The sequence below is a fragment of the Vigna umbellata genome, chromosome 3 (assembly GCF_029865625.1).
Source record: "Vigna umbellata cultivar VRB3 chromosome 3, Vumbellata_1.0, whole genome shotgun sequence".
Lineage (NCBI taxonomy): Eukaryota > Viridiplantae > Streptophyta > Magnoliopsida > Fabales > Fabaceae > Vigna > Vigna umbellata.
In genome coordinates this window covers 14,326,901-14,349,835 of record NC_142167.1, presented here as the reverse complement: position 1 = coordinate 14,349,835, position 22,935 = coordinate 14,326,901, and the positions used below count along the sequence as shown (strand labels likewise).

Genomic DNA, 22,935 nt, shown 5'->3' with positions numbered 1-22,935 from the left:
AAAATAAAAAAGGAAAAAAATATAATTATAAATATAAACACAAGAAATTTTGTTTGTCTATAAGTAGATATATTTTTTTTCTTCTAAACTTAACTGTGATACATAGATATCTTTCCTCAAAACTTTTAATTATTGTTTTATTTTATATTCATCTACAAATATAGATTTTCTGATATTTTATCTTATTTGTGTGCATTAAATATAAATTTTAATTTTAATAATTACAATTTATCACCATGCCGCGTATTGCATGGGAAAAGAAATTGAAAATGGCGGGAAAAGAGGTGAACTAGATAACCCTAACCCTAAATTCATCCCAGTTCCCAATTCCTATTCGAAGAACAGAATGGCTGAGGCGGAGGAGCTGCCCCGGTCTATCGTGCGCCGTGTTGTGAAGGATAAACTGTCCCGATGCTCTGAGGAAGGAGAAATTTCTGTCAGCAAAGATGGTCTTCTCGCATTCTCAGAAAGCGGTAGGATCTTCATCCACTACCTTTCCGCCACGTAAGCCCTCGAACCCTTCCCCTTAATTAATTTCAATAAAAATTCTCAATTTTGATGTTTGAATCCGTTCTCCCCTACTTAGAAAACCTAGGACTCGAATTAGATAATTGATAAATAGATTATTTGAACAGTGGAACAAAGTAAAAATGAAGAAAAAAAAGATAGAAAAAGCATAACAGTGATCGAAATTTTTATGGAATGATATGGTATGAATGTGTGTGACCTTAGCTGATGTGATGAGTGTGGTTTAGGGCTAATGACATATGTAAGGAGTCAAAGAGGCAGATTGTCAGTGCTGAAGATGTTTTCAAAGCTCTTGAAGAAACCGAGTTCTCTGAGTTTGTTCGCCCTCTAAAAGCTTCCCTTGAAGGTAGATTACTTTTAGTCTCTTAAAATGTTTTGTTTTGTTAACACCAAAGATCAGGTTCTATTTGCTGTGATTCTTTTTTGGAACTTGTCAAATTCTTGTGAAATTACCTTGTTTTAAAAGTCAGAACATTGTGACATAACGAGATACTGAGAGGAGCAAATTGGACCAAAAGTTGTATGAAGATAGTATGACCACTTAAAATCATGGCTAATATTCGTTTCTTTCAGTCACTCATAATGAAAATCCTCTCACTTGATATGTTCTCTCTCTATGGGGAGAGATGAGCCATATGAGAGATATATCACTTAATCTAAATTATATGTCCAACTTTGACATTCTTCTTATTGTAATTTGTTTGACTCTTTTATTGAAATTAAGTATTTTTCATTTTATCAGCTTCAACATATAATCCTGGCTTGTTAACTAGTTTGTTCTTTGCAATTGTCCTAAAAGCACGATTGGGTAGTCTACTGGCAAGTACTAGGTTCGAAGATATGAAGTGGAGCCTGAGGATTAGTTACTTTTAGTCCATGTTTGGTCGTGTATTGTCTAGTTAACTGTGGATACATGATTCACTTTCAAATTGAAGCTCCTCTAAATAGTTTTAATTTTTTTACCAGCGGGAGACTAGATGAGGGATTATACATTTGAAACATTCAAGACAATACTTTGTAATGTTTTGCATGAGTAATTTCTAATAAGATTATGTCATTTATTTTTCATATTGGAAATACCTGATATATGAAGTTTTATATTTGTATTGATTTTACTAGTGATTGCACTTGACAGACAGTTAGTTTTAAAAGGTAATTTTATGTGCCTTTGTATTTGTAGCCTAATACTTTTTCTTCGTTGTTAGCAGAGTTTAGGAAGAAGAATGTTGAAAAGAAAGCGGCAGTGTCAAGAGGAAAAGAAGATGAGCAGAGAAAGAAAAGGAAATTGGAAACTGAGTCATCTGACAAAGGTGAGGCTTCCATTAACGATGAGACACCTGATAGAGCGGAGGGTTCTGATAAAGGTGAGGGCGAGGAGGACGATGAATAAGACCAATTATTTAGTGAGATGAAGGCAACTGCATTATGCTCTGAGTGAACAAGAGCATTAAAGTTTGTATGTTGTTAATGTGCATGACCCCTTATCAGTTGGATGCTACTTAATCGGTATTATTAATATAGCTTTTTGATTTAGTAAAAACACGCACCTCGCTTGATGACAGCAACACTTTAGGCAAGAAAGGATACTAAATATTTATGAGTTACGGTGTAACAAAGAAGTTGAACAGAGGAAACTGCACAAAATTGCAGGATGATATCAAAAAAGCTTACATTTTATCATTATTTACAATGTTTTGGAAACTTAAATCATAAATGTGAATCTTTAAAAAAAACAAGATGTATAATTGTGATCTTTAATAAATTTTAATCAATAATATTTGTTAATCAGATAGTTTTAAGTGTATATATTTGTACTATCTTCTATTTATAGGTATTATGGGTGCAGACTAAGCAATAATCATACCTCTTTGGATATGTTAAGATAGGAAATGTTAGAAAATTGATTTTGTTAAATAAATTATTAGGTTTTAACAACAGAATTACTTTTTTAAAACATTATCACCAATACTAAGCATCCAAATCAATACCTAGTCCTTTTCATCGACAAGGACGGTACAATATTTAAAATAATATGGTTTAGAATGATACTAGCTGTTTTCTTCTAGATTATGTATTTACTGGGTTTGTGCAAGTTGACTGAATTTGGTTATTATGAATATATGAATATAAGGATTAAGAAAATTATCACTACCACAATTTTAATTGAGTTATTGGGATGCCATGACCAGAGTTCTAATATATATACTTGACGGTGTATATAATTTTAATTGTAACAATTTTGTATTTCAAATATAATGGGTCCATACAAGCGAATATCAAAGAATAAATCCATGAAAAATTAAATCAGTGGACTGTTACCAGTGATTATGGCAGTTGAAGGAACACCATTGACTTTTACTCTTGATAAAAATACACAGAAAGGACTGCATCAGTTTTTTTTTTGTTTCGTTCAAAAAAGTCTTTAATTATCAACACAGGAAGAATCCAAATTCATTCAACTTATACATTAAACGCCTTGACATCAAGATTTAATCTACACTAAATAAATATTTAATTAAAATATATGTAGCACATTTTGATGCAATAAATGAGCTTTATAAAGCCCCAAGTACATTTGAGAGAAGGAAGTGCTCCTATCTATATCAAAACCGCTAATATGGGCGATATCTGCGCCCTTGACCACCATCATTATTGTGCCTTCCCTTACTAGAACTGCCAGCATTCCTATTGCCACCCCCACTGCCACCGCTCCGACCACCTCTATGATGTGAGGATGGAGCTTGTGGTTGCATTCCTGGTTGTTGCCTGCGTAATTAAATAAATTCTCAAGCCCTGGATTCAGACAATTAGGTGTCGCATTCTTCCATTGGAATTTCATACAAAACATCATAATGATATAACGAGCTAAATACATTTAGAGCAACAATTCTACTTACAAGACATATCCAATTCGTCCATCAGCCAAAAGCATGGGCATCATGGCCATTCCGGCGGGAGCTTGACCTCCTCCATAAAGCAAGGGCTGCAGCAGATACAATTCCAGCCATCAGAATCTCATTAATAGATAGTAGATGTGATAATGGATCAATGGCACATATATAGTACAGAGATAACCTTGTATGTAAATACACTTCGGGTAGCATATGCTGCTTAGATATTAACATGCATGATTTCAAATGTAATTTAAAATATATTAAACATCTTTAAATGCAATGCGATAAGGATTTAGTGATGTCTGTTAACAAAAATATGCAGATCATAATATAGTGATGTTAGATCTGGAAAGAAGCTAAAGAATGGAAAAAACAAATGAAAAAAAATGTCACCTGTGTAAGACCTGGAGCAGGATATCCCGCACCAAGTGCACCATAGGCACCCCCAACCAAACCATAACCGACATGTTGTGGATAGCTTGGAAGCAATCCTGGTCCCGGCTTCTGTGTGTTTGACCCTCCAGACTTTTGATCAGACTGTGGCTTTGCCAAAGAGCACTCTAAAACTTGACCTGAAACAGAACAAAGCTAATGAATATTGACAAACATTTATAAAACAATCACAAAAGGTTGGAATATACGCTACCTTCTAATTCATATCTTTCAGTGTTTTTCAGTGCTTTCATAGCATTTGACCTCTCTGCAAAATGTACAAAGCCAATTCTGTTCTTTTCCTGTCCAGACTTTGCTGGTGGAAGAACCACCTTTGTTATCTTCCCATGACGTTCAAAAAGCTTCTTCAACTGTTCTTGAGTCACATTCTTCGGCAGGTTCTTCACATATACTGCTTTCACCTGTTCACCCATGTGCAACTGTACTCAAATCGTTGTTTACAGAGCAATGTATCTAGGACAAACGATTGAAATATAGTCCATATTCAACAACATAGTCTAGATTCAGTAGTATATATCGTATGATAGAATATCAGTCACTCATAAGTCATAACAATGAATGCATTAAAGCATTTAATACTTAATTACTATTAATTAGCTCTTGCATTCAATGTACTAAGTTATAATAGACTATGTGCAGTTCCTGTAAAGCTAAATACACTGTTTCAACATCCATTGCCATAATTAGCTCATGTTAGGATATTAGTATAGTTTCAAAAGTAGTGAGTAGAGATAAATTAATTTGTCCTTGACTAGTTCTTGTAGTATTATTCAATGCACCCACGATATAAAGAAAGATGGACTGAGCCAAAGAAAACAACTATTTTACCCCAAACAAAAATTACTCTTTTTCATCAAAGTACCAAAGCAGTAAGATCCTCCATGACCGTAATCTATCACCATTCTGCTACCAAGTTCATAAAACCTGAAACTCATCTCCCATGATGTCCCAGTCCAATTACTCTCTTCCTATTGGCAGTGCACCAATTTTGGTTGATCTGGCAGTGGACGATTCAGCAGCATACATGAGATCCAAAGATCACCCAACGTTGATGATCCAAGTCAATCTGAGGGGTTGACAGTGGAGGGTTGACCAGACAGCATGAAACCCAAACCTCCATGGCTGTCACTTGTTCCATCCCGTCTGACTCAGCATTGCATGCTATCCACAAGGACAACCACTGCACTGTCCTAGGGAAATTTTCTGTTGAAGATGGTCTCTTTAACCCAAAATTTCCACTCTTTCCATTGGCTGACCAACATCTTGAATCTTGACTATTTCAGTATCTGTTTCTCTCACTAATTTTGCTTCATTTTTGCCTCTCCCCACAACAATGGTTGTGGATCTTGATCATTTAACCTTATTCTTTATTTTTGTTATCAGGCTGTAATGGTTGTTTCTTGAATTCCAACAACCTTCCTCTTCTTGATCTTCAAAACTTTGGAATCTAAAGGTGATAGAACACCAATTGGTGAACCAACATGCTGAACATGAAATCACAAACAATGCAGCAACGACTTGCTTTCTGAAAGACATCCTACAGAGTATTATTCTCAGCAAACAAACTGCAAATAACAACCCCCTTTGCCTAATTACACACTCTACTACTACTAAATAACTGCCATCAGTTATTCTCTACGAATAACTGTCATCACAGTGGTATCTAATTCTAATAAAGAACTGCTGACGCAAGGTGAGTTATTTTCTAGCACATATTCTAATAATACACCATTAATCCTTAATTTCTACCCATAACTACCAACATGACTGATATTATTACACTAGCACCTAAAAGTCAGTACATGACTTCTCATACTATTATCAGTTCCGGTTAAAAGGTTGTTGTTGTCCTCAATCGATGTCACCTTTAAGAACACCATTATATCCTCCATTTCTTTCCCAATAAGCAAACCTTAACTTCCATCTCTCCAGCAATACAAACTAGTTTTCACTAAAAAGAAATGGAAATCTGAAATTCATAATATAACAAATTTCCTTCAAGGGTTTATCCTAATGTACCGATAAGTCAGCTAAACAATTTCTCATGACTTTAACCAGAACTATCAATTATCAACCAAACTTAAGAGAAGGAAGACATGTGAGTCAAAACCTGAGATGCAGCAGAGGAATCAGCATTTTTAGGATCAGCCCAGCTCACTGTTGGAGCATTCTCCCCTAGCTTAAATGTTGGGCTCATCATCTTTAGCTTAGAATACTCAGCACAAGCATTATTATAATAGTCAATAAAAGCAAAGCCACGATTGTTATTGGTGTTCTTCATATCCTGAAACAAAGGATTGAACAAACAGAAGTATAAGAGCAATTAAATTAAAAAAAAAAAAAACACAATCCTAACTCTTGTGTACATGCAGCTGGGTATAATGCAAAAGCAGTATAACAAAGCTTGCAAAGCATGACTTTCATGATGATTTAGGAATGACTAGAACAAAAATCCCTAGACACTAATTTAATGTGGAAATGGAAAGCACAGCACAACAGAAAAGTCATACCTTGACTAGTTCCACACCGGTAACTCCAGGTCCAATCTCAGATACAATCTTCCTCAGATCTTCCATACCCCAGCTTCTAGGAACATTGCCAATAAAAAGACGGTGTTTGGCTTGAGATGTAGAACATTTTATTTTTTTACCCTTAAAGAATTGTTCATTAAAACAGTTAGGAACAAGAAAGTATCTGCATAAAGCATCTGCAGTGTTTGTAACACTAGTGTAGCCATAACAAAGCAACAAACTTACAAGGAATATCAGTTATGAATGCTTAATGACTGAGATTAACATATTACCTTAAATTCAGTATTATTCAGCTCTTCAATAGCTTTAGAAGCCAACTCCACACTTCTAAATGTCACAAAACCGAATCCCTTGTTCTCGCTGGAATGCTTTCCCTTCATTACTCGAACCTATTTTCCTCAAAATTCAAGTTAGGGGATGGCATTATATATAAGCATAAGCACAATACAGCAATAATGGCACAGACTTACCTCTGCAACTTCCCCAATACGCTCGCAAAAAGATTTCAAATCCTCATTTGAGACATCATGAGGAATGCCACCAATGTATACTTCAGACCCATGAGGAGGAAGAGCAAGGAGTTCGGCATGTTTTTTCTTCTCGTCCTCGTCTTCCACCTTTGCTTCATCACTGCTATGGTTTTGCATGGCATCCTCTTCATCCACTTCTTCAATCTCTTCTTCCTCTTCTTCCTCCTCCTCCTCCTCTTCCTCTTCTTCTACCTCTACCTCCTCTGGGTCCTCCTCCTCTTCTTCTACCTCCTCTTCTATCTCTTCTACTTCCACTTCTTCTTCTACTTCTTCATACTCAATTTCTTCTTCCATTGTTTCCTCTGGATCATTTTCCTCCTCAAAATCAACCTTCTCATCAGATTCAACTGGCTTCTCAGAGTCAGATGGCTTAGCAGCTGATGAAGAATTTGCTTTTCCCCGAGGCATCTTATGAAACTAATGAAACAAGCTCGTGAGGCAACTGTGAAGAAGGCACAGAGGCCAGAAGAAATCCTGGGAAGAAGTATACACATATCGAAAGGAGGAAACAAAAAGAAAGGCCAAACAAGGGGTCGCAGCGAATGAATCTCAGTGGAAGCCGTGCAATGAGACAAGAGTCACAAGACTTATACGGCCGCAACGCGATAGACTTTTATTAAAGGGTCAATGACTACATAATTATCACAATAAAAGAGACTAACGAAGGCGGAGAAAGGAAACGAGAACAATAGGCATGTTGGCGAGCACAAGCTCTTATGTTACACAAAGCCAAACGAGGGTCAATGAAAATCCAGATTTACAGGAACAACATGAAATGTAAATATGAAAATTTTCCACTCAAATGCAAGGTGATGAACAAACAATTAGGCATCAAAGGAACGAGAAGGCAGAACAGAACAAAAAGGAGAATTATGAAGTGTCCAATCTCAGAAAAATAATAGCAGTTTCCAAACAAAACGTACCAATCTGTGCCCCTTCCTGCCACAAATTTACAGATACGTACTAAGATAGGGTTTCAATTATACACTTCTACCAGCTTATCACTACTATAACCTAAACCACAACACATCAAATTTCACATAAATCCCTAATAAAATATAATAACAAATATTTTACAAAATCTCTGTCCAACTTGCCTCTGCAGAGTTTCAGAGCGAGAGAGGAAGGAGAGTACCTTAAGGTAAGTTGCCGAAATTGGAGTACAACGTTGTCCAAATGGATCGAAAATTTAGGGTACGAAAACGAATTTATTGCAAACTTCGGAGAAGAGCTTTTAAATTGGATAGATACGAATTACGAACCCTAGAGAGTGCTTTGTCACTGAAGTTTGCAAAACGGGAACTGTGATGGCGCCGTTAATTAGAGTTTTGGATTTTTCTTGTTTGCGAAATAACGGTATGCTACAAGCCGTTTCCGATTTTCCGTCTGAAGGCTTCGAGAAACGGAGGACAAGTATGAGTACATTTGTTTAAGGGTATTGTGGTAAATGGACCTTTAGATTTTTAAAGGTCAACAAAATAAAAGATTTGTATTATTTAATATTATTAATTCATTCCATAATAATATTTTTCAATTACAATTATATCTCTGTTTTTAATTTTTAAATTTTGATAAAAAATTAAAATTTATTTTTGTTTAATACATTGATATATTTGATAATTAAATTTTAAAATAAATAAATATAATTATTTTAATCATATTAAATCATTTTTAATGTGTCAATAATATTTCAGACTATCATTTAATTTTTTTTATAAGTGATTATATTCATTATTTTTTAAATTTAGAAATTAAAATATATCAAAATTTAAATTTCCTTAAAATTAAAATGTCTTTCTCTTTAGGTAGGTAGAGATTTATTGTATAAATTGTTAGCATTTTTCTATCTTGTGGTTGCCTAAATATTCAGTCATTTTCAATTCATTTTTACCATTTATTTATTTACGGTTCTTTAAAACTGTATCTCTTTTATTTATTTTATGAACCTTTCTCAATGTAATTTTTCCCTTCCCGAAAATAATCATTCAACAGTAGTTAACAGTTTATTTACTAGTTATTAATTATTTATAATGCAAATTTACAACATGAATTAAATATAACCATTTTATCTTATCTCCTCTATGTCACTGTTGTTGGATCTCTATCGCATCGAACACCTCCTTCCCGGTTACATGTTTCAGATAGGCACAAAAAATTATCTATTCGGTAATATATTATGGAATTGTTTTTCTAGAAGGTTAATTTTTTGTCTTATGTATTAGGCAATCTACAACTGAATTAATTTTGGAGCCATCTGGAATAGACAATCCAAAATCCTATTACACATTCCGAAACAACTTTTCAAGAATGACACATAATGGACAAAAATCATTAAAAAATATGTAATCCATAGCAATACAGGGTTACACATTTCATAACGTTCATTTCACTATTGCTATTACCTTATCTGAAATTCAAAAAATCATGTTTGAGATCAACTATTCTACCAAAACTTTGGATAAATCTTTCTTCTTTTACAGTCAATCTCCACCAGACTGAAATAGAAGTATGAGAAGAAGTTTTGAAAGTGCACAACGAAACAACTCCGTTGGATAATCCTGTCATGTTTCGTCCACTGTTTCTTTTAATATTCATAACATCCCCTTTCATGCAGTAATATTTTTCAAACAATCAAACAAATATTTCTTACATAAATTAAAAGTTAGTATAATGTAGCAAACTAAGGACAAATAAATTGTCACCTCGAATATAAGTTGCAAACTAAGGACAATTGTCTGCGATCTAGTCTGAAAGAACTACTCGCAGAGATTGAATTCTCGACACATAACTTTGTCATCCAAATTCCAACACGGTAGGTCATTAATATAATCAATCCATTTCTCTATTTACTTAAATCTAGAAAATCAGTTAATGCCAATAAAGACTAACATCAGCGCTAACTCTACTTTATTTTTTTGCTGAATCAGCGTTAACTCCATAAAGACAGAAGAAAGGGTGTTTCAAAAGAAAATATAGCATTATAATGTACATTGACTAGCAATTAAAAAAAGGGTATAAATGATAATATAAAACAGGTACAACAAAGACAACCAACCACCTACTTGATTCCAAGGTTGGTTCTTAACGAACTAGAACCCATCCTTACAAAATGGAAGCACCTACAATGTATATAATTCCTGTATCTATAATAGACATTGAACCCCAAAGGGATCCCTATTTCACGAACTCCAAAACTTTTTGTGTAACATCTTCTAGGAAAGAAACAAAACCCATCACACTGGTTAGACCACTTCCATCAACATCCTGCTCTTCGATCAGAAAGTTCTCAAAAATTGACGCATCGTCCTGCCCTCCTCGAATAAAAAGGAGTTTGGGAGTGATGCATCTATCTTGCTTCAATTTGTTGATTGTAGTCCTTAACAAACCTGACAGGGTATTTTTTGCATACAATTTAGGCAGAAAAACGTTATATTTAATGCAGTGAGGACAGAAGATACAAAAAGATGGCTTACAATCATGGGGTGGAGGAAAAGGAATGGTCGGGTCTGCAGTGGAAGAGTAAAACACAATAAGAATTGTGAATGCATCAAGGAAAAATATCGGACTGCCGCTGGTAATCAGTGCGGCGCGACTCAATGAATGGCGAGGATATGCTTGTTTATCTGGAGTAGCATATGATGTCAACACAGGATACACAGCACGATGAAGAGAACTGGGTTCCAACATGCTGCAAAACAAATTAAAATGAACACAATCAATTCTTGAAAATATAAATTCAAAGCTAGAAATACAATACAGACCATGTTGCTGAAGCTTTACATGTTTATTAATCACTTACCCAACTACCCTCCCAATTCTCATTGCCTTATCCTTCATTGAAGGTACTAAGTGTTGCACGGTCAGTTTTGTGTGAAAAGTATTCTAATTTCGGCCATCCTAAGTTCATAGCTTAACCTAGGAAATAGATTCTACACCTGTTGATTTATTGGGCATGATACTTTACAAACAGGGAAAAATACCAGATATAACTTTTATTTATGTCAAATACACATTCCATTGCTTCTAAAATCCATGTTAAATATGATTCAAAGTCATATGTGCTTTCTTGTAACAAAATGTAACCGGAATAAAATATTTGCCATATTATTTTTTTCTTTATTAAATGCTACTACATTACTTTTAATGCTAAGGCGCGGGCAATGTTAGCAATTCTAAAATATATTGCCCATTATTTATGGAAAAAATCTTGGCTTCAATTTCATTAAGCTTTACCCTGTCAAAAATAAATCATAAAGCTTACTTTATTCTGTTTAATTCCTTCGACTGGACACCGATGGGATGGATATGCAAACTCCAACTAGCGCAAATAAACCTGAGAGCTGTAATTACCTGAAAAGGCATTGAAGATATATGCGGTAGTCAGGATGAACCCCTTCTTCATGGAAGCGGAGAAGAGGATTCCGAAGGAGAGCAAAAATTAGGCGTGGTAGGGGCTGCAATTGAGGACATTGAGACAATGCAACGTCAATCTGAGATCTTAAGGAACTTCCATTGCTATACTGAATAAGCTTATATGCATCGTTGTACTGAGCTGTGAGGATCACTAGCCATTCTTGAAGCAAAATTCTACCCTCCCTAACTCCTTCCTCCAAAGAAGCTAATATAACCTGCAGAGTAGAGTAAACTAATAAAAAACAAGTTGAAGAAACACAACAGAGAACTCATACATTAAAAAAAAAGGGTTAAAGGTAAGACATTAATACTATTGTGGTCCTTTACATAAGTAACAATAGTAGGAAGATTTAGAAAACTAAAAAAAAACAAAAGTGAAGCAAGCATACCGCATATAGAATTAAGTTTGAAGAATGGGATCGAAAACAAACATCATCCAAATAGCAAAGTTATAGGTTGATTTCATAATTCACCTTGTGAACCAGCAGAGATAGAACAACTTCAGGATCACAGCTATCATAAAGTTCATGAATGTTCTGAGCAACACCAAATTCCAATGTTCGGATCCTTAGCCGACGCTGAAGGGAATGCTTGGTTCTGTATCAATAGTCAGCACAAACTAAGCCCAAAAATCCTTCATTCCATAATTAAGTAATTTTTGGATATTAGAAGAAAATAATAAATTGGGTTAAATATGTTTTTGGTCCCTTAACTTTTAGTGAAAATTGAAATTAGTCCCTCTTCAAAACTTTGGCCTAATTTAGTCCCCAAACTTTAGAAATGTGTGAATTTAGTCATTTTAACTAAATTTTGTTAAGTTTATTTGATGTTTTAAGTGCGTTTCATGATAGCATTTGATTTGTTTATACCGTTTGACACATTTTTGCTTCAATGTTAACTGAGACATGCGTTTGAAACATCAAATAAAGTTAACAAAATTTGGTTAAAAGGACTAAATTCACATATTTCTAAAGTTTGAGGACTAAATTAGTCCAAAGTTTTGAAGAGGGACTAATTCCAATTTTCACTGAAAGTTAAGGGATCAAAAACATATTTAACCCAAGTATAATCATCGAGAAAACAAGGGACTAAGGATTATATCCATTAAAAAATCTAACAGTGAAATACAAACTATTCCAAAAAGCAGTTTTTACAGAACAAAACAAACCCAAACCAAAATTTAGAATGCAGAATAACAGAAACGAGAGTTTTAGGGATAAACAAAATAATCGAAAATACGAAGTGTGAAAAGTAAAATGGTGAATATTCACTATTATGATAAAACTGAAACTCAGAAGGTTCCAGAACCCTCTGCCCAGAGCAAGCTCCTGAGAAGAATCATAATAATTCTTCTCCTCCCACTCCACCGAAAACAAAACGTGTCCCCCCTCACATCCTACACCTCAGAATATATAACAACCTATACTCTTTTTCTCTCTCTCTTGTAACTAACACATTTCCTTCACAAAGCCACATCACCCTTTTCTCTCCTCTTATAAACTCTGGCCCACCTATTTTTATTATTTCCTCCTCCTTGAATCGATGGTTCATTGATTTCCCTAACACCTGGGTACGTATCACAGAACAAGTGTAACTATTGCAAAATTGAGCATTAGGAGTAAACTTCATGATCACATATCGTTCTCAGATTAACAACAGTAATTTTAAGACTGAAACACTGATACTCTGTACTCCAGTTATAAATTTCCTTATGCACCAATGCAGCCTCTAGAGATATCACATAATTGATAAAGATCAGTATGGAGGGAGTCCTAAGCAAAGAGTAGCAGGTAGAAGGTAAGAAATATTCATTTAAAGATACTGCAACGATACATATTATTCAAGTGTCGTACATGTGTCAATATGTGTGATATGTATATGACACAGGGACACTCCATTGAAGATGTGTGTTCAAAATGAGCTGGCGTATTGATTCAAACTTGCTTCAAATGTTCAAAGAGAATAAGCGGCTTTGAAAACCATCATACACATGCTCATGTTCACCTTTTTATTGATAAGTTATAATTTTTGTTCATATTAAATAAAAGAAGTAAACTCCCATCCTAGTCTGACATTGTAAGCATCAATCAAATAAGTCCCTAACTTCACAAAATATTTACTTTAGTCCCTGGCTTTGTCAAAAAATCATTCATTGTAATACTTTTCCACTAGTTTTGCACCAAAAACTTTAAAGAGAATATCATTTGTAAAATCAGTGACTAAATTGAGAATTTTGTAAAATAATTACCAAAGCAATTGATGCTTACAAGTTACAAGTTACAATTTTGGAGACTAAAATGAGGATATATTCTCAATAAAACCAAGAAATAATGAACAATGTTCCATGACTGTTAAAACCAACAGATAATGCTAATTATACTAGATGACAGAAAAAAGTGGTACAAAACTCCAATAATTTCTGTTGGGCTGTTGGAGATGCTAGACATCAGGACACATCTCCCATGCACTAATTGTCTTGGAATATTTTAGAAACCAGCATGGATATAGTCTTAGAATTTGAAATCAGAGAATAAACAGAAACTCCAGTGGTACAAGAAAAGCCAGGGTCAAAGAACAAGCTATCAAATTTGGAAGAGACATACTTTCTGCCCATTCATAAAAAATAGGTAAAACTAAATAAAAATAATAATCAACTTGTTCAAATTAATGAATTGGACTTCACCTGCCATAGAAAATATTGAAAACATCCATCCATACATACATCAACAACAGAAGAACAAGCGTACAGTCAATCTAATGTTCTGCTTATTACCATACCTATTTGTAGAAACCCCTCCTGAATTAGAAAGTTCCTGAGGAGGAACTCCAACTGAGTACTGAAATGCAATCTGAATCGTAGGAACATCTGATTTAGTTCTGCCAAAACGAAGAAGCAACAGTAAACCTTAATCAGATTATCAGAACAGGAAATGCATCGGACAAAAGGCACAGCTACCTTGTGACAGAAATAATACCAAGTTATAGAAGCTATGTTATAAAATATAAAAATTAATTCAGCTACTCTTAGCTTCAAAAATTGTGTTTTGCATTCATACTCAACCTAACAACGATATAGATTTATACTGTCTAAACTAAACCCCGTAATCAAAGATGAAGCATTCGTTTTGTATGTAGAGGAAAGCTTATTTAGATATTTGAGGCAATTCACCGTAGTCCTAGGCAAAATATCTGGAGGTTTAATCTTTTCCTCCTTCTGGCTTTTGCATGCCTATCATACTCTAGGATTTACTTGTTTAAGAGAAAACTAAAGTAAATCTCTTTACGCACTGATACTTCAATTTGTGTCATGTGTAGGATGAAGCATCCAATCTATGAAACACTAATACTTTTAGAATGACAATAATTTATAACTTTTTATTTTGACAATGCCTAACAAATGTGATTTTAAATTGAATCCGCACAATTGCAATTATATATTTATTATGTTTTAAGAATTTTTATACAATTTAAATGTACATTAATCACAAATTGTATCCTATTATTTTCAAAAAGAGCATATCATCGTATTCAATACACATACCTTATTCGTGCATCATATAACCTTATTAACAATTTTGTCATTCTGATTGTTGGAATTATGGGATTATAGATATAGAGAGAGGAAGAAAGATAAAATATAATGAAATGCTGAACTGGTATCAAGTGAGATGTATTATAATGTATAGACGTTTATAAACCTAATGTACTAGAGACATTAATTCTATATCATAACCAAGTTATGGTAACATGAAAAATAAAACATATAATTTAAGAGTTGAGTCAGTGGAATAAAGGGATTAAAAAGATTCTCTGGGATATAAGCAGCCAAGAGCATATCATGGAAAGCAAAGGCAGGTTGATGTCTCTAGCAAAGTCACGAGACCAAATCCAGTTTCGGTAAAGCTGAGAGACCAAACTGATTTCCATGAGAAAGCCGCAGGCGAGGGTCATGTTTAGGAAAGTTGGGTCAAACTGAAGTCACTGTGTTGCATAGCGTGATTTGAGCCAAATTGCAAAATTGAGTCAAGGAATCCGCAGGTTGTTGTTATATCACGTCAATTAGAAATAATGTAAATTCTAATATATAAGTACAAATCTCACATTACAAATCAATTTTTACAAGGTTGAGTGAGGCCGAAATCCATTTTCTAAGATGGTATCAAAGTATATTCTAGATAGATTTATTGATCTTGTTATGTCACTCACTATCAAACAATTCACAAATATCTAGTTTCACGATATGTCTAACCGGCATGAGAGAGTGCTTTGAAGATCACACATTGACTATAGATATAATCAAATTATAGCATATAAGTTCAAACCTTACCTTATAAGTCAAAAATTGTTATGAACATGTCGGTAAAAGCTGCACGACAAAAAGCTAATATGGAGAAAGAAGAGACTAGAAAAAAGAACCTCAGCCAGAAGAAGGCCCAATTCTTCAGAAGAGATACGTATAGCATAAGGGAGTGAAACATAAAAAGGTGACAAAAGGTTGACTCAACACAAGATGATTAATTTGAAGCGTGAATTAGGAAATTATAGCACAAGCTCAAATTTTAGGAAGCTTGGCAATGAAGTAGTGGCAAGGCAAGTTGTGTCAGAGTGGATGATAGGTTTCTGAATAGGAAACCCTATCTAAACACACAATCGAACACAAACACACAGAAAAGTAAGTATAAACTGTATATTTTCTGTATTTCAATATCGTATCTCCACACTCACAACCTCCCAGAGAGCCTAATACTCTCCCCTCCACAGGATAAACGTGATCTTGTCTTTACACTAACAATTCCAAAAGTGTCCAAAACAGAATACATCAGCTCTTTTATAGGAGCTTTATTTCCCGCCCAATATCCTAAAGCAGTTATAACTACCTAGCACTTCTCCCCCGCTTTATTTCCTTTTCTCTTTCTTTCATAAACTATCCACTTCCTATCAGTGGGCTTATGGGATTTTACCATTTAGCAGAAGAGGAGAATAGAGAGATAAAACAGAATGAAATAATAAAATGATATTAATTTAAATGTATTATATTGTGTTGATATGTTTGATATATTCATAAACCCTGAACTACTAATCCTTATTTCTCTCTGTGCAAACGGAACTAATTGATGAAGTAAATTATGATAAGGAAATATAGTAATTAAAAAAGGAAACTAATTATAGAAGATAAGTTAGATAATTTTGAATATTTTTTGTATATTCTAATAGAGATATTATTATATTTCTGTTTGATAAAGTACCAAGAGCAATTTATTTTCCACCGGTAAGAACTATGTAATTCAAGTTCAGCACTTCAACACATGAAGAGTTAAAGCAGCAGACGATTAGTTAAGCATTTGCCAACAAGATACTCTAGGAATTTAGATCACAAGGAATGAAAATCACAATTGTCTGGCAAAGGCTGCATGGATTAATATCAAGAGGATTTCAACTGCCTAGATCAAATTGTGTTTGATATGTTATAAACTACTTCTCCAGAACTCCAATCACCAAAAAAAGACACCAAAAACTGGAGTTAAAGCTTTAAGCACAAAGAATGAAGAGTTTCCGTGTTTACAATAAACAAGACGACAAATGACAGACATGGCAATTGATGAAGTAATGAAGTAGAAGGGATTAGTCATGATAAAAAGTATCAAATCTATATAATACAAGTATAAAGCTTAACATGACACTTACATCTTAATTCACTTCACTTAAATAAACAAATTAGAAAATGTTAACTATTAAAGCTTGAAAGACTTGGTTGTAAACAGTAGCAGTTTATACCTTGAAAATCCAATGTTGTTCTCAAATACAAAGTCGTAAGCGTATGTAGCATAAGAATCACAGCATATCACGTGTTGAACATTTTCATACTGTGGATCTGGAAAGAAGTGACCATACTGCAATAAAATAACAAATTATTCTATATACTATAATAAGTACAAGCAAAATTGTGAATTAAAAATCCATTCCAAACAGCACATACAGAATTGCCAGGTTTAAATTCAGTTGAGGTTCTTAGTCGCAGGACACAACCAAAAGCATATGGTCTACTCAGCATTCGATACCTGCAAAAAGGACACATTACCATAGTCACCCATTCTGATATATTTGAAAGTGTGTACACAAATATTGATAGGTAAGGTGCTATTGTTAACACTTGTGATTTCAACTACATTTGGATTCAGTTACCAGATTATGTTTCATGCTTATCACTTAAATTAAGTGATTAATAAAACAATATGTGGTAAACTCAATTGCAAGGGATTAGTTTAAGTAATAAGAAGCTAAACAAAATAACAAGCATTATTTTGATATGGTTAACATAAAACACATTTGGCTAATTTAAATCTGATGAGATTAAGGAGAAAACTGGTACACAATACCAACTCAAGTTGAGATTGTATTTTGGAGACACAGTCACACAACCAATCAGCAAATACCGAACAACTATCTCTTACTAATCTATATTTACTGGTAAAGCAAGTCTCGGCATATTATGTAAACACACAAGACTTACATGTCCTGTGGCAATGTTGAATCCTCAGTACTTGTGTACAAAAATAAGGAACCCCCACTTTCAATACTCAGAAACTTTAGGGATGCCAAATCAGTGTACTCATTTGTTACAGCAAATATGTCAACACATACACCTGCTTGAACAGCAACAGCAGCCTGTAATACATATGTCAATTCTTCTATTTCTAAAAAATGGGAGACAGGAGTAACAATAACATAAGTTAAATACCAGATCTTTATAGAAGGGTGTCTGCTCTGGGAGTAAAGCACGATCAGCATCCTCTCCTTTGCTTGCATATTGCTCACCATATCGTCTTGTGTCCAATTGTCCAGCTCCATAATCAGGGGGACCAGACAAGAAGGCAAAGACTCTAGCTGCAGTTCTCATCAGAAATAATATATTCTTAAAGTTTTTTAAATATAGAAGATTAAACATTAAAGAATCACATTAACAAAAGCCATAAAGGGCAAGTCTTGTATTTGTCCATTCAAACCTAAAGCAAAAGTATTCCCATATTCAGATCCAAGGTAATTGCAGAGAGCTTCCATTGCCATCCCAAAACCACGTCCACCTATCAGAACTCCATCCAGTCCTTGACCTGCGGCCGTGGTTCTCTCCCATGAAGTTGTTGGTCTAAGTGTTTCAAGTGCAGATGCAATGCGGTCCTTACAAGTGTCCACCTTCCATTAAAAATACAAAAATTAGATATAACACATTTTTCCATATAATGTGATCTCTGTTCTTCAACATGAAAACACATTTCTGAAATATTAAAAACACTGCTTCTGATGAACATACAGGAGCCAGAAATTGTAACAAAGGCATGACATCTTCCAGCTCAATAGGCAAGGTTCCATCTGCATCAGGAGGGATGAAAACATTTTTCACAACAGGTATTGGACCTTGAACATCATACAATCCTAGTTTGTGGCTGAAGGTAGCAAGCCCAAAAAGTGAACCAGGAGCAAGAGCTGCAATAGAATTCAAAGATAAAAATAAGAGCAACATTCAAAATATCGCCCTTGTGCAGGAAATACATAGTGTGGTCAATATAATACCTTCCAGAGCAGCCAGCAGTGCACTTTTGATAAGTTCTAGAAACTCCTCAGAAGCTGCAGTACAACCAAAAATATTTTTCTCGATCATAAATGACAATGATAAGGAAGATACATCTGTATATTTAGGAAATAAATCACGTTTTGAAGAAGACAAATGAAGGAAACAAATGACAGCGTAGAATAACAAACATGCAAACCAGGCATATCTATCTTCACCTTAATCATTGCATCCTTCTATACAGATTCAAAAAGACCAGAAATTGGCAGAAATGGGTACAATGACTTAATAGGATACCAAAACCAAAGGTCATTTATGCAATCACAGTCTTCTCATTCAAACAGAAGTTAATCCAGATAACACAGCCTCCATAACAGTTTCGAATCCTATATCAGTCTATCTTGCAGCAATCATGGCCAGTACAGCTGAAAAAATATGGCCACATAATGTAATAATCATTCACCCATATCCAGACAAAAAAGTCTACGTTTTTCTAATTTGCGTTTCATTAGATAAAATTAATATAGAAAATATATATTTACGGACGGTCTCAACTCTTAAATAAGGGATATTAGAACCATATGGAAACTAGACATATAAAAGTTATGATCGCCATAAGCAACATAGCCCACAGAATTATAAATAAAATGCCACACTGCTCTCGCACAAAAAATTATTAGGCAGGAACCAGGTCCTAATCAGAGAACCCAACGCAAAAACTATAAATCAGCAGCATACCACGAACTCCTAATCAATTACCTTACCGAACAATCCAATTGTCAAAATCAAGTTCCAATTAGCACAATTAGCACATCAATAAGCCATGAGATGTGAAAAGCCTTACAGGACAAGTCAACAGCAGCAACATATACCGGACACGCCAGCATTGCGGCTTCCTCTGCCGATTCCTCTGCAACAGTTCCAATTCAAAACATTCAAATCCGAAAACAATACACAAGAGCAATCCAATTTAACAGCGAGGAAACAAAATCGATAGGTAAATTCGATAATTACGCGTAGGCAATTCGAGATCTACGAAGGAGGACATCATCTCGGCGCAGGACTGAGGACGAGAGTAGCGGTCGATGGCGTCGGAGGAGAGGCCGTTGAGGTTGCCGCAGAGGGAGCAGGACCAGGCCCACTGCTCGAGCTCGCAGTAGGTGTTGAAGTAGGCCCAGCAATTCTCGCAGCGCGGCAAGATGTCTCCTCCGGAACCGTATGACGGAGCGCGGTTGTTCTCGTCGGCGGCGGCGAAAGGCGTGACGGCGACTCCCCAGAGGAGGCCGGAGGCCTCGCGCGCATCCGTGTCCATTGGGAAACGAGACACTGTGGCCCGCACCGCCATGTTTCTTCCTTCTTCCTCGCCGCACTGTTGTGTTCTGAGATCAGTGTGTGGAGACCGAGTTAGACTCGTTCCCGCACTTGTTTCAAGATTTTGGTTTGCTCTTCTATTTTTCTCAGGTGTGCTTTGAATTTTAACTCTAAACTAGTTAAATTTATGAAATGGAGAATAAATATGGGAAAAGCAGTGAATTATAATTCCCTAGAATATATATACTATATTAAATAAGTTAAAAATAATATTTAAATAAGATCATTCAATTTGTTAAACATCTTATTGCGAAAGAAGTTGAATAATGCATTCATATTTTTAAGTGTTTTAGTTTTACTTTATAATTAATCTTTTAAATACAAAACAAATTCCTTTTTTTCTTCTCTTTACATTTTTACGTTATTATATTGTAGTCTTAACTTAATATTCAAAATTGATATGTAAACTAAGTAGATGATCTTATTAATTAAAATATTACAAATTAATTATTAAACAAGTTTATAAGAATATAATATGTATTTATAACCTATTAGAATTATATTTTAAAATTTTGATATATATATAAAGTTTTGTTAAATAAAGAGATATATATAATATAAAATTTATATACTTAAGTTGAACAACACTGAAAATTTTCTCTAGAATTAACAACATTCATACAATATACAAATTAACTATAGTTTTTAATCACAAATCTCAAATTAGAATGAGTAAATCACCATTATCACCATTGGTACCACATTTTTCTCGTTTCATCCATATCAGATGTCCAAACATAAAATAACACAAATAATCTCGTGGTTATGTGTTAGTTAGACTCAACTTTTACTTGAACGTTCGGTTTCTTGTTGTTAACCGTCTGGTTGTTTTTTTACTGTTCGGTCTCAATCGGCCACTTTAGCGTTTGTTCTTTAGCATTCGGCCTTTCTGTTCTTTTCTTGGATTGACTATATATATATATATATATATATATATATATATATATATATATATATATATATATATATATATATATATATATATTGTAGCTTGTCTTGGTTTCCGTAATTTTTTCAGTGAAGTAAAATTTAGATAATTCCTCTCTGTGTTTTCTCTCTTCTCTCTCGTTTTTCTGGTTCTCTGTTTCACATTCGAATCCAACGTTATGTAATACAAAACTCTTAATCTCTATGCAATTTAACATTCACCATTACCTTGAATTATCATCCTTTTATATTTTACTATATTCCAACTTTTAAAATCATATTTCATTCAATAAACATCATAAAAACCATTGAAACCTCGTATTTCCACTCAACCATATCAGATTCACTTAGTCGATTCCCCTTTAGCTTAATGAGACTCATGTAGGTAAACTTGCACAACAAAGAGGTAAATTTGTGACGTCATGGCAATCTATTCACCCAGTGAAAGGGTTTGGTGTAGGGTTTTTCCCCTGTCGGTTAAAGGAGAAGCTTTGGAATGGTTTCACTCTCTCCGTCCCAAAACCATTGATAGTTTTGCGACTTTGAGACGCCTGTTTGAATGACAGTTCGCTTCTAGTAAGACACAAGACCTTACCTACATGGAACTTACTAAACTCAAACAGGGAAAAGATGAAGACTTGAGGGACTTCATGGACCAGTTCAACCGGACCGCACAACAGGTGAAGGGTATTGGCAAGAAGTTCATCATCAGAACCCTGTCAACAGCCTTAAGGTCGTGCTCCTAAATAAATTTCACTATAAAATGATGTTAAACTCCAAAGATAATTCAAAATAAAAAAATATATCATATCATCCAAGTGTAATCCTAAAACAAGCACAAAAGCAAACAAATAAGTTTTTAATATTGATAATTTTTGTATCACTTATCCATTTATAATATTAGAGCCTTAAATAGATAAATCTATAATATTTTTCCCTCTTGAAATATTTTTTTTATCCTTATCTACAATATAATAAAAAACTGCTAACTAATAATATTGAAACACAAAATAATAAATAATTAAATTAAATAAAGTGGGTTGATGAGCCAACTCAACTCACCACGGGTTCAACCAAGGTGAGCCGCGTTCTAAGTAAGCCGGGTTGAAAACTAACCCGCATAAAAAAATTATATTTGTTTCAAACTCAACATGGTTCAAACACGTGGCCCATTTTCACTACACTATCATATACTCTTGTTCTCTCAAAGCTAACCCTTTATGAATGGTAATTCTAACCCTTTATGAATGGTAATTCTAAGTGGTGCTATCAGGTATGTCAATTTGTTTTTGGGAGATTAAAATTCGGTATTTACACAATGTATTTCAATAAATCCAGTCTACTTAACACGATTTTATTTAAAATGGACTAACGAACTTAATATGTTTAAATTTGAATTTTAAGTCTTTGAGTGGTTATACATCCCCTCTCATAATAAATTCTATAAATAATTCACTTATATTGTAGACCAAAATCACAAAATCTTTAAGTTATTAGACTCTCTGAATCAACAATTCATGCATTTCTTTCCAAGACTTATATTCTTTTGGTATTTTTATTATTAAAGATGAGACAACGGAGGAATCAAAATAAAAAACCAAGGAGAAGAAGGGTATATGAAGAAGAGAATGGCGATGAAGGGTTTAGAGGAATATAAATTACACTAAAATAAATTATCAAAGATAAAATAAAATTAATAAAAGAAATCAATAAAAGCCATT

At 34.2% G+C, this 22,935-nt stretch overlaps 3 protein-coding genes across 6 annotated transcripts; 1 reads left to right on the top strand and 2 right to left on the bottom strand.

Moving 5' to 3' along the window:
• The first annotated feature begins 238 nt into the window (after positions 1-238).
• Positions 239-2,068, top strand: NF-YB11 (nuclear factor Y, subunit B11). The gene is made up of 3 exons (XM_047301200.2): positions 239-504; positions 756-874; positions 1,737-2,068. Exons 1-3 carry the CDS (start codon positions 251-253, stop codon positions 1,916-1,918), a joined length of 555 nt encoding a protein of 184 aa, XP_047157156.2. The 5' UTR covers positions 239-250; the 3' UTR covers positions 1,919-2,068.
• Positions 2,069-2,899: 831 nt separating this feature from the next.
• Positions 2,900-8,294, bottom strand: LOC124828007 (heterogeneous nuclear ribonucleoprotein Q-like). 4 transcript variants are annotated; one of them, XM_088108226.1, is made up of 10 exons: positions 8,072-8,294; positions 6,877-7,875; positions 6,679-6,795; positions 6,386-6,526; positions 5,986-6,159; positions 4,069-4,276; positions 3,816-3,994; positions 3,426-3,511; positions 3,133-3,294; positions 2,900-3,087 (listed from the first exon to the last, which is right to left on the bottom strand). In XM_088108226.1, exons 2-9 carry the CDS (start codon positions 7,342-7,344, stop codon positions 3,141-3,143), a joined length of 1,527 nt encoding a protein of 508 aa, XP_087964352.1. In that variant the 5' UTR covers positions 7,345-7,875; positions 8,072-8,294; the 3' UTR covers positions 2,900-3,087; positions 3,133-3,140. The 4 variants fall into 4 exon arrangements, with proteins under 4 accessions (XP_087964352.1, XP_047157161.1, XP_047157158.1 ...); XM_047301205.2 differs by having other exon boundaries at positions 2,900-3,294; positions 6,877-7,353; positions 7,860-7,875; XM_047301202.2 differs by having other exon boundaries at positions 2,900-3,294; positions 6,877-7,410.
• Positions 8,295-9,894: 1,600 nt separating this feature from the next.
• On the bottom strand, positions 9,895-20,396 carry LOC124828008 (sec23/sec24 transport family protein). Its single transcript, XM_047301206.2, has 14 exons — positions 19,931-20,396; positions 19,761-19,826; positions 18,919-18,972; positions 18,659-18,831; positions 18,354-18,540; positions 18,089-18,234; positions 17,861-18,015; positions 17,327-17,408; positions 17,125-17,240; positions 14,128-14,226; positions 11,823-11,946; positions 11,287-11,564; positions 10,410-10,624; positions 9,895-10,322 (listed from the first exon to the last, which is right to left on the bottom strand). The coding sequence occupies exons 1-14, from the start codon at positions 20,259-20,261 to the stop codon at positions 10,111-10,113; spliced, it is 2,238 nt and encodes a 745-aa protein (XP_047157162.1). The 5' UTR covers positions 20,262-20,396; the 3' UTR covers positions 9,895-10,110.
• Positions 20,397-22,935: the final 2,539 nt, after the last annotated feature.